Source organism: Rattus norvegicus, chromosome 10 (genome assembly GCF_036323735.1).
Source record: "Rattus norvegicus strain BN/NHsdMcwi chromosome 10, GRCr8, whole genome shotgun sequence".
NCBI lineage: Eukaryota > Metazoa > Chordata > Mammalia > Rodentia > Muridae > Rattus > Rattus norvegicus.
In genome coordinates, this window is record NC_086028.1 from 79,935,572 (window position 1) to 79,946,655 (window position 11,084).

Genomic DNA, 11,084 nt, shown 5'->3' on the forward strand with positions numbered 1-11,084 from the left:
AATGGGGAGTGGTTGCCCCAGACAGGGCAGAACAGCGTGCCAGTCTTGGGAGGAAGGTAAGCCTTATAACTTCAGGAAGCAAGGCCACCAACCTGTTCTTCGGGGCTCGGGGGAGGAGGGGCAGAGGTATGGGGCAGCAGAGCCCTGGGGCCAAGGAGTATTGAACCTTCCGGGTTTCGGTGGAGCAGAGGGCAGACAGGGATGGATGCTCAACTGTCATGGGAGCATCCACATAGCAACCCAACAAGGAAGGAATTCTTGCAAAGAAGGAAACAGAGGCATAGACACAGAGAGGTGAAGTCATTTACTCAAGAGCGACTAACCACTCATTACCAAGCGATTATCATTAAGTTCAGCCCTGGAGCAGAGTTTGGCAGGCCCAGCTTTTAAGCAGCTGCTCTTGCCCCTCCTACCTGCAGCAGCCCTGTGGCTGCCTCGCCCCCGTACAACCACAACAGCTCCTGCCCATGTACCTAGGAAGGACAGTGACACTGGGCCACCTCTCCCCAGCTATGGTGCTTCAGGCTGAGGAAGTCCACATGCTCGTGGTGACCCCAAAGAGAGCAAAGCCAGACTAGGCTGTCTGCCAGGTCAGATCCTGGGTCCTGAGCACACATGGGTAGCCATGGTAACCCTCAAGGCAGAAATCCAGGTGCTGTCTGCATTTGGTTTCCTAAACCCTGCAATAACCCCACAGAGATCAAGACTTCTGATGGCCAAGGTTGGTCTTTTCAGCCCTCAGGAAAGGGACAGGGGCAGAGTTGAATTTAAGATGATTCAGTCAGACATAAGATATTTCCCGTGGCTGGCTGTGCCACAACTATATTCAGTGCTACTGGCTTGTCTACTACCGTTTTGTCTTCCTAGCTCCTGGAAGGTGTGGGTTCAGTCATCCTGGGTGAACCCAGCATTTTGTCCAAGACAGCCTAGTCAGTGTTTGCTGAATTAAACCTGATCCTCCCCAGGGAGCCATACTGTCTGACTCTGAATCCCAGACCCATGTTACTCCAGCTTTGTGACTTAGAACATGTCACTGTACCTCTTGAAAGCCTCCGTTGGCCATTAAACAGGAGTAGTAAGAAAGGCCTGTGCTACCTTACCTGGGAAGTTTGGACCTTTAGTTTATTATTCTTCTGCCTTATCTTTAAAAAAAAATATTGAGCCCAGGCTGGCCTTGAACTCAGGATCCTCTTACCTCCACCCCCTTAAATGCTGGGATCACCCTTATGTGTCGCCAGATTTATCAACTCTGTTTTGAAATTCTTAACCCAGTTTTGGACAAGCACTGCATATTCAGCATAGGTAGGGCCTTACAAACGCTGAAGTTAACGCCGAGGCTCCTTGCAATATGATTGGGTGAAATTCTCTGCCTAAGGTGCATAGCGCGTCAAAGAATGAGCAAATGTTGTCACCCCTTACTTTAGGAATATTTCGCGTGTGATGGACGAATGCCTGAATGAATGAGAGAGTAGGAGGAGGGCACCAGGCCAACAAGAGAGGGGAATGGGGGTTAAGAGGACTCTGAGGGAATTCAGACTGTCAAGGAGTTTCTGTCTCAGCAGGTAATAATAGGTGCTGGGGTCCGGATCCAGCTGCCACACCCCTCAAAAAGTCCATTGGTAAGAGCTGAGGACGTAGATTCCAGTCTTTATTAGGCGGGCGTAGTCCTCGATCCCAAGATGCAGTCAGTCCCTAGCTTGGTTTCAGGATCTGTCAGGGGTCCACAGATCCAATGCTCAACTTGCAGGATCCGCCCTCGAGGAGGCGGGGCCTCGCGCGCAGGCGCTGAAGCGTCTCAGAGGAAGGGATTAGTGCCAGCCTGCGGGGGCAATGGCCCCACCGGGTCTGACGTGGGCAGCAACGGCTGAGGCAGGCTCGCCGGCGGCGGGGCGAAGGCTCCCGCTTGTGGGAAGACGCTGACCGAGGCGGGGAGGGTCGCGCCGACCGGCACGCTGCTGAGCGGAAGGGGCAGGGAGGCGCTGTAGGTCATTGAGCCCAAAGGCACCCCGACGGGTCCTCCCGGCGGCAGGCCCAGCGCAGGGGAGCCGGTGCGCATCTGGTTCAGGGTCGGCCTGCCCTGTTCGCCTGCGCCAAACGGATTAGTGGGGGACGGAGCACTCAGACCTGAGGACAGAGGATAAAGTATAGGGACTTGGCAATGGCGGGAGAGGGGCGGCCCCGTGGGGTCCCAGACACCAGGCCAGGGTGTTCTACCTGTCAAGAAGGGGTTCCGGGTCCTTGCAGCCAGGGGTGCCTTGACTAGTGAGTCCAAGTTGACCAAAGAAGAGGCAGAGGGGCCCAGGAAGGACTCTGGAGTCCGGCAGGGGCGCGCTTCCTTTCCTGGCTGCTGCGTTAGCGCCTCTCCTAGCACACCCAGGTCAAGAGCTTCAGTCTCCTTCACACCATTTTGTTTGCAACTGGGGCTGGAGTCTCCAAATGGGTCTAGCTCTAGAAGAGAGTTGATCAGTTCAGCGGTGAGGAAGGAAGAGGGCAGAGGCGCCCCTGGACCAAGCAACTGTATTCCCCGGCCTCTTGCTCACCCACAGGGCTGGGGGACTTTCCCTTGGGCAGGGCTTGGGCACTGTCCCGGCTCTCCATGGGTTCTGTGGATTCTAGAGGTTTGGCAAATGGGTCGAAGGGCGAGGCACCACCTAGAGCTAGCCAGAAGAAAGGGAGTGAGCTAGAAGAAAGGATAAGGATGCGTCTGGGAAATGGTCTCACTGTAATTGGATTGGAGGGAAAGGGAAGTCCCCAGCTTCCTACCCCCGTAAGCCCTCCACTTACCAGAGGTGTTAGACGTCTCCACAGAGGCCCCCCAAGGGTCCACTCCAGTGCTGGGGAGTTTTGGGGTAGGGGAGCTTGGTGCCCAGGGGTCTGTGATGGGGGGTCCAGAAGGCAGCACTGGGGTCCTGCCCCAGGGCTCAGAGGAAGAAAGAGTAGGAAGTAAATCCCAAGGCTGGCTTCGGGACAGGGCATTCCCAGAGGGCACTGGAGACCAGGGGTCTGCAGAGGGTCCCCAAGAGGAGCCACTTGGCTCTGTGTTCGGCCTGAGACCTGGAAAGGAGAGAAAGATAGCACATTTATTATCCCAACCCTCCCCACCCTTCGTTCAAGGGCCTTCCCACTTGCCCAGACCAGGTTGGGTGATGTGGTACCCGCTTCACACATGGGATGCTGACTTGAGGAAGCAGCACTCTCAAGCCCATGTTTAACGAGGCCAGGAGCCTGGATCTGCAATCCTGGGAATGTAGGTTCAGTCAGGGCTTGCCTAGCCAGTGAGGGCAGCCTGGCCTTCTGCTGAGCCTCTCATGAGCTAAGATCTGCAGGTGGGCTCCCCTGGCCCTTACTTCAAAAATCCCATTCTAGAGGCAGCACAGTGATCCTAAGTGATGGAGAGGAGGCAGTTTGCCAGCAAGTGGCTGGGAGGAAGCAGGGTTCTTAGGGGCCAATCTGGGAACCCTGCATGCCCACCTGGGATGTCCCATGGGTCAGCAGAGCAGTGTGTGGAAGGCAGGGCCGGGGCAGGTGCGAAGACATCAGCCAAGTCCAGGATGGAGGACTGTGGAGTGGAGAGGCAGCCATGGCTCAGAAGTGGGTGGGGCCTGAAGGGAGGGGAGGCCTGACCTGTGGCCAGGAGCCAGCTCATGCCCCTCCTTCATTCCACAAGCATCTTTTAATGACCCTTCACCTCTGATCAGCATTTCCTATTTATAAAACATTTCCTCATCCATCTAGTGCCCCATTTCATAACACTCTTGTGAGGTAGTTCATTTTACAGATGAACCAACTAGTTGAAGGCCAGATAGGGGAGGCGATTTGCCTGAAGTTATATAGCCAGGGACACAGAGCTGGGATAGATCCCAGGCCAACAGAAAGGGGTAGTCAAGACAGATCTTTTTTTCAATGACTTTTTTCCTTAGCTAGTACCCAAGAGAAAATGGCCACCATAGACACAGAGAAGAAGGATGGAGAAGTACCCCAGGGGCAGCATGAATAGCATGCAAGGCTGTCTTGTTTTCAGTGGCCACCTGCTCCCCTTCCCAGAGAACTTGAGATATTTTTAGCATCATGTGCTGAACCAGCTCCTAGGGCCAGACTCACAGCATCATATGATTCTACAAGAGGAGAGCTGGAACTGTCCAAAACACCTACTGTGCAAAAAGGGAAACTGAGGCCAGTAGTGTCCCAAGCCACTAAGTGGCAGGTGGACCAAGGAGTGTCCACCGCGACTCTGACGTGCCCTTTGTTTCAGCTCAGTCCCCAGCCCCTGCCGTGCTCTGCTACCTTCACTCCCCATTTAGCGTTTGTAGAAAGCTCTGCTCTGCACACTGCACAGGTGCCAGCTTAGGTATGCCAGTCCCGGGCAGCCCCAATCCCCAACCCACTCTCTACCTGGCTAGTTTTCAGCTTCTCCTCCTCCTTTCTCTCTTCTCTCTCGGGCTCTCTGTCCCGTCGACGTTGGCCAGCAGGTTCCGCGCCATTGGCCACTGGAAAGTCATCTCCCTTCCAGGATCTCCCCCCCTGCAGAACGACAGGTAAGGTATGAAGGAACCGCTGACTGGGGTCAGCAGAGAGCAGGTGGGAGGTACCCGGGTGAGCGCAGCAGCAGCAGAGAAGTGATTAGTGCCCCCTAGAACTGCCACCAATGCCTTCACCAGCACCAAATCATGGTCAGCACCTATGGCCCAGGTGACTCGGCCTCTCTACGACTACCTTCTCATGCTCTTGCCGGCTCAGGCTCAGAGCCAACTGCAATTGCAGGTCCTCGTCTCTGTGGGAGGCTGGGGGGACTGGCTGTGAGGGAGGAAGAGAGGAGTGAACTTGCAACAGTGCTCTCACCCGAGGGCTAGAGTGCCAGCACAGTCCTGCCGGTCGTGGCATGGTGACGGAAATGCCCCTTGCTCAAGGGGCTTTGAAAGGGTGGCTGTTTCCCTGCCTGGGTCTGAAGTGCAGCTTAAGAATCAGCCTCCCAAATGGAGGCTAGTGAGCACTGAAGTCCTTTCCTTCCTTCAACAGCCACCCTGTACAGTCTCAGGTCTCACCTATCTTTTTCTTCTGGGTACCCTGAGAACTTCCATAGCCCATCCATGTAAGAGACATACATGTTTCCTGCCTGCTCTATCTGGATCCATCGAGGTAATAGCAAGGACAATGAGGTATCAGAGGTGTTGTCCCTGTCCTTCCAAAAGACGGCTGGCGGGAAGGAGCAATCGACACAGTGTTTTCTCAGAAGGTGTCGGCAGCCCACACTTCTCCCAAACCAAGAGATAGCAGGCCCCTAAGATACACCATAGATCCCCTACACACCGCCCTTTTGGGTCCTGCTTGAGAACACCAAAGGTTGGGTCTGTGACTGGGACAGACCAGGAACACCAACAGGCTCTGTGCTGTCTTGGGAGCTAGAGTGGGTCTCCAGGTCCAGGGTAGAGAGCCCAAATGGAGGCTAGTGGACACCAGCCTCCTTTCCTTCCTCCATAGGTGCCCTGGACAGTCTCAGATCTCACCTTTTCAGCTTCTTCACGGCTCATGGCCAAGGCCAGCTGTAGCTGCAGCTCCTCTTCTCCAGAAGTCTGGGGCCTTGCCTGCTCCAAGTCTGAGGCATAGCGCGGGGACGAGGATGCAGCTGCAAGAAGTGTGGGGTCTGTGAGCACACCAGTACCCACGCTCCCCTCTCTGCCTGCTGGGAAGCTGGGGCTCACAGAGTGAGCCAGAGGAGAGTGGCTTTTCAGGCACTCGTGAGCCAGGCAGTACACTGGACACCCCTTTGTGGACTTTTCCACTGCACTGCTAGATGCCAGGGCCACCTTGACAAGGAGTAGACACCATCTCAGGGGACCTGGCAATAGTCCCAAGTCAGGACTTAATGCAGGTCCCTGACTTCAGCTCTTGAGCAGTTCCAATAAGACCCTAGCCTGTTTGGGGCCACAGGGATTAGGAGGAAGGGATCTACTAATCAAACAAAATCACAGCCTCGGAGCTCCAAGCAGGCCATCATGGGCTTTATGGAAGGAGAGCCTTTCTGTTGTTCCTCAGGTCACAAAGGCCTCCACCACTTTTGGGGAGCCATCAGGACAAAGGTTTCAACATCGTCCACCCTTGTTTTCAAGGACAATTCCCTCGAGTGGCAGGGGTTTACAGAACCTTGGGTCTCTGAGTAGAAAGGTCAAGGGCATTCAGGTTGTCTCTCATTCATTCCTCAAATCATACAATACAGGGAGGGAGGTGTATCTCTATGGAGCTGGTTGCCCAAGCCACTCGGCTTGGAAGGAACAGAATGAATGGTATGCAACTCCAGAGCCTGCATTTTGACCTCCAAGCCACCCTCTCCACAGCTTTTCACATTACATTATTTATCTGAATGGATCCAATCACCTTTTGAGGTAAGGAACTATCTTGAGGCTCCTGGTTGCAGAGTCATGACTACAGCTGGCCTATCACCACCACCACACTCTCCAAGCCATCCCATCAGGGCCTACTCACATGTGTAAGAAGAGGGGGAGCCCCGAGATCTGCGGCTGAAGCCCAGCTGCCCGCTGCCAATGCCCATGCCTTCCAGAGCCATTCGCTCTTTGGTCTTGAGAGCATGGGTTCGCTCTTGTCGCAGGCGCTCCTCGTCCTTGAGAAGGGCCATCACCTGTTTGACCTTCTCACGAACATTGACGCCTTGGTCCTTGCCATCGCGGTCAATATACTGGAAGTCCTTGAGAGTCTGGATGGTGTAGAGGTTCTCACGGCACTGGTGTGCCACTCGCTCCGAGCCCGTCTTGAGCAGGTAGTCCAACAGTGTCAGAGCCTTGTATACATGCCGCCAGTTCTTACCACTGTCGTTGAGCCGCCGCCACACCATACCCATAACCTCGGCAAAGGCCACTGTGTTGAAGGTCAGGTCAGCAATCTCTGACATGAGCGAACTGGGTGGGCCCCAGGGGTCATTGCTGGTGGCTTCACGGACCTTGATCTCGGCCTCAGAGTAGTTGTGAACAATGTTCTTCACCTGGCGTCGGAGCGCAGAGGTTGTCATAGTTGGGGACTTGGAGGTGGGCGGCCCCCGCCCCCGTCGGAGGTAGAGGGCCGAGCGCCACCGTCTTGAAGTCACGGTCTCGAAGGATGGGCCGCCTTGCTTTCAGCAGGGCGGCTGTGTCCTTGGATTCCACATGGGGCTGCAAAAGAGAGGATCTAGAATTCAGGGTCAGCGGCTTCCTTACTGTCTACTCTGTCAAGCATGGCACAGCCAGAGTGTCCTCGCTACCAGGGACAGCTTTTGGCCAACTTTTGTTTCTCGTATTGCACTCATGATCCAATGGACACTGTTTGCCATGCTTATCTTATACAACCACCAGACCAAGACATCAACCCCTCTCTCTAGCCACATATGGGGACAGTGGGACTCAGATGATCTGTCAGCGATGCCCCCAGATCACAGAGCTGCTAAGTAGGGGCATTCCTCCCTCCACCTGAAGGTCTGAATGTGTGACTTCGAGGACCATAGAGTGACACTAGGACTGTCACTCTCCCTCCCGCGTATACTTGTCTCCCCCTCCATGTGTGCTACAGCTTTTCCAGTTTAGCCCTTCATCCTTTTTTTCCTCAGATGGTCACCTTTCATAATTTAATTCATTCAACACTCATGTCCTGGGAGTCCTTTCTGACTCCCACGATCTGCCTGTGGAGCAGCCACATCCTAGAGACAGAACACAGATGCTCAGGAACAATAAGGCACAAGCAAGGGACAAACTGGGATACCTCCTAAAGGAGGCGGCACTCGGGGAGAGGTACAATGGGAAAATCAAGATGGAGGGGACCAGCAAGGCCAGGAGTGTGTGGCCTGATCAGACAGCCCAGGGAAGGAGCATGCCTTGAAGGCCGCTTCTCTCCAGAGACTCAGCCACCCCTTGCTGGCACACACACAGGGCTGCTGTGACCCGCCTATGTCACGGGCCTAGTAGGTGGCAGGGCCGAGCCTTGACAACACCTAGGTCTCCTTGAGACTAATTCAATACTTATTGTCAGTGTCACCTTGTTTGCTAATTAATTCATCTAATTACTTGTCTCAGAACCGCCTTTTCAGGCAGAATGGAAGTTCCCTGAGGGCAGGGGCAGTCCAAGCAAACTGAGACCTTAGGCGTACAGAAGACCTCTGATAGCCAATAGAGGCAGACTCAGAAGGAGGATCGTCACATGTCTTTTCACAGTGTCAGAAAGTGGAGAAGAGCCCCCCTGGAGAGAGAGGGTGTGCTTACCAGAAACCCAAAGTGGGAGCCCTCTGCCATCACATGGCACTAATAGAGTTTTGCACATGAATACATGTACACACACACACACACACACACACACACACACACACACACACAGAAGCTGGATCAGCATAGACTCCCCTTTCTCCATGACCTCCTCACCTCCTGTCAGCCTGCCCAGATTATACCCATATAATACCCTGCCCAGATCACCCTCCAGCCCCTACCCTGTTGGGCCTTGGCTGTCCCAGCCTCCTGAGTGGAGGACGAATATAGGTCGTTTGTCTTTACAGCACACAAGATCAACTCAGTTCAAAGTACCCACAAGTCTTCACAGGTCCCAATCTTGAGCCAAAGGAAGGATGAGATTGTGTGGAAATTGGATCCCCACTGGCCCATAGTGTTGCCTACCTTCCGTCTTTCTGTCCAGCTGGCCTTCTGTGGGAATGCCACAGCCACAACTTGTTAAACTCCTGCCCTCCCCCTCGTTAATGACTCAGGCCTGTGTTCACCTCCCCAGTGGGAGGGCGGGCTGGCAGTGGCAGAGTCAAGATGGGGAATAATTGTGCATGAAGCCTGCCCTGGTGTGCTCGCTCCTCCCTGCTGGCCGCTGGAATTGGCAGAACCAGTCAGATCAGACATCCTGACTCCACCAGAACCCTACCTGGGCCTGGCTTCCTAGGCCTTCCTACTTCGCCAGGGTGGATACAACCAGCCTCCATGGCAAAGGGACCGTTTGTGTAGGTTCCACGGCCCTACCTGGGTTTTTGTTCTAGGAGCAAGGTGGACACTGTGGACACACCTTTGCTAGAACTGAGGGAAGAATACACAGGGAGATGCCTGAGACTCCACCCTGGCCATTCGTAGACTCTCGTGGAGTTTAACCCAGTAGGGACACACTAAGGAGGAAGAAAACCAGGGTGAGGTCCCAGAGCATGCTTGAAGCCTAAGTTGGGAGGGAAGGAAGGCAGGAGGCGCGGCTGGGAGCCCTGCCAGTGGTGTTACAAGCAGAAGGTTTTATTGAACACAATATGCCCAGGGATAAAAAGGAGTGAAACACAAACCCAGCTGTCGATAAGGCAGTGCGGCAGCGGCAGCCCTGGGCAGCCGGTATGGAATTACTGCAGTGACCTTGAGCCAGACCCTGCCAGGTGGAGGGAAGGACACTGAGAAGCCAGCCAGGACCTGGGGAGGCTACTTCAGAGATGGAAAGAAGGCAGGAGGTTACTAGCAGAGGAGTGGTCTGGGAGGGGGGAACGGGCACAGAGTATAGACTCCCACCTACACGCAGGTTCCCAAAGAGATTTGGAGCAGTGGGATTTCTCAGGACACAAATCCAGAAGGGTGCCAGCGTGGGGGATGGAGAGATTCCTAAAAGTCAGCACTGAGGAAGCAGATGGCATCCCCAGGGTGGAGGTTCAGAGAGACGGAAAGAACCAATCACATGCACGAATTTGCCAAAGTATGTGTGCACCCCATCAGCCAGCGCCCCTCCCCATCCTCTGTCCCCATCAGGTCCAGAGTAAGCAATGGAGGAGTGGCAGTGTCCTTCCTGCTGCTAGAGGGAATAGGGGACTGGATATTAGCTAGTCCTAGGCTGTGGCTTCATCAGACCTGAGTTGGCTGTGTCCTGGGGAGCAGTGGACTAAAGGGTCATTCTGAGGTTAAAGGTGCAAATACAGAGATATACCAGGATTTGAGAGAAATGCTACCAGGAATCTCCAGGTGGCCCTGAGTCCCCTTTCTGGGGGATAGGAAGGTAGAGAAGTTGCAGGTTAGAAGCCTCCAGGTGCCTTCACAGCCTTGCCTTACTCCCTCTAAAGGTTGGGAAAGAGACTAAGTCCTAAGCCCACGCTAGCCCCCGCCTTCATGCAGGGCGCCACCGCGGCGCGGGAGGGAGCTTACCTCCAGAGTGGGCTCCCTCGCCCCAGCCCCAGCAGCCTCTGCAGTGACCCTCTGACTTGTAGGGAGATGGCACCGCTTCAGGAGCAGCTCCAGAGCCATCCACCATAGACCCTGGTCCCGGGAGCCCCACCCTCGACCGAGAGGCACAGAGCTCTCTGAAGGACCGCAGGGTCCCCCAGCGGTTTGCAGCTCAGCCTCTGGCGGCTGCCTCTTCGACTCCTGCCGGCCAGCACTCTCGGGAGGAAAGTTGTTCAGCTGGCCAGGCAGGTCTGCCTCAGCAGTAACAGGACACAGGATGACGGGCGGGCGGGCGTGTTTAACCCCTTCCTGCAGTCTGCCGGGCGGTGCCTTCAGGGGAGGAGGCTGGCCTGTTTGTCAGCCGGTGACCCCAGGGGGTACAGAGTTGGAGCTCATCCACAACCACCCTGCAGTGAGTTAACCTTTCCCCTGCCTCAGCTAGAAGTGGGAGAGGGTTACCAGCCCTAACCCTCCAAGTCAGGAGGACATTAAAGTAGAAGACAGAACATTCCCTGGGGCTGGTCTTGGGGGCCTGAGGACTCTGCCTCTCCTACTACGTACGGGAGGATCATGCCTGGCCTGAACCTCCTTCCCTATCTCACTTGCAAAGTGCTGAAAGCTCAGGAGCTCAGTATGAATTCTGGCTTCTGGTTACTCCCAAGCTACTGGCTGCCCTTACTCCTCCATTGCTCCCAGAGACCCTCAGCCTAGCAGTTTTTGCAGTTGTTACAACAAACCCCAGGATGATCTAAGCAGGCAGTGCATTCTTTTTCCCTGCTGTTACCCTTCACCTACTCCACAGTCCCACATGCCTTTGTTCCAGGAAGGAGCAGGGAATCTTCAGGCCGTTTTTTGTTTGGAAACGTTGTGGCGCCCCCCCTCCCCCCATTGCACAGTTTGGCCTCACCGGTTGACCTGAGGAAGGGA

At 54.9% G+C, this 11,084-nt stretch overlaps 1 protein-coding gene across 4 annotated transcripts; it reads right to left on the bottom strand.

Annotated features, from left to right (window-relative positions):
- Positions 1 to 285: 285 nt before the first annotated feature.
- Epn3 (epsin 3) lies at positions 286 to 10,550 on the bottom strand. Of its 4 annotated transcripts, none has more exons than XM_006247201.5 (10): positions 10,140 to 10,550; positions 6,481 to 7,160; positions 5,505 to 5,623; positions 4,714 to 4,794; positions 4,393 to 4,521; positions 3,472 to 3,559; positions 2,785 to 3,054; positions 2,541 to 2,657; positions 2,215 to 2,448; positions 286 to 2,124 (listed from the first exon to the last, which is right to left on the bottom strand). In XM_006247201.5, the coding sequence occupies exons 2-10, from the start codon at positions 7,019 to 7,021 to the stop codon at positions 1,796 to 1,798; spliced, it is 1,908 nt and encodes a 635-aa protein (XP_006247263.1). In that variant the 5' UTR covers positions 7,022 to 7,160; positions 10,140 to 10,550; the 3' UTR covers positions 286 to 1,795. The 4 variants fall into 4 exon arrangements, with proteins under 4 accessions (XP_006247263.1, XP_006247264.1, XP_006247265.1 ...); XM_006247202.5 differs by lacking the exon at positions 10,140 to 10,550 and adding an exon at positions 8,646 to 8,901; XM_006247203.5 differs by lacking the exon at positions 4,714 to 4,794 and having other exon boundaries at positions 10,140 to 10,547.
- Between the last annotated feature and the right edge of the window lie 534 nt (positions 10,551 to 11,084).

Bases quoted from the DNA above. Each gene is read 5' to 3' on its own strand.
- Epn3 (XM_006247201.5), bottom strand. From the start codon at position 7,021: ATGACAACCTCTGCGCTCCGACGCCAGGTGAAGAACATTGTTCACAAC. The intron at 2,658-2,784 runs GTAAGTGGAGGG...TCTTCTGGCTAG, and splicing joins GGAGACGTCTAACACCTCTG to CTCTAGGTGGTGCCTCGCCC. The intron at 2,449-2,540 runs GTGAGCAAGAGG...ACTCTCTTCTAG, and splicing joins AAAGTCCCCCAGCCCTGTGG to AGCTAGACCCATTTGGAGAC.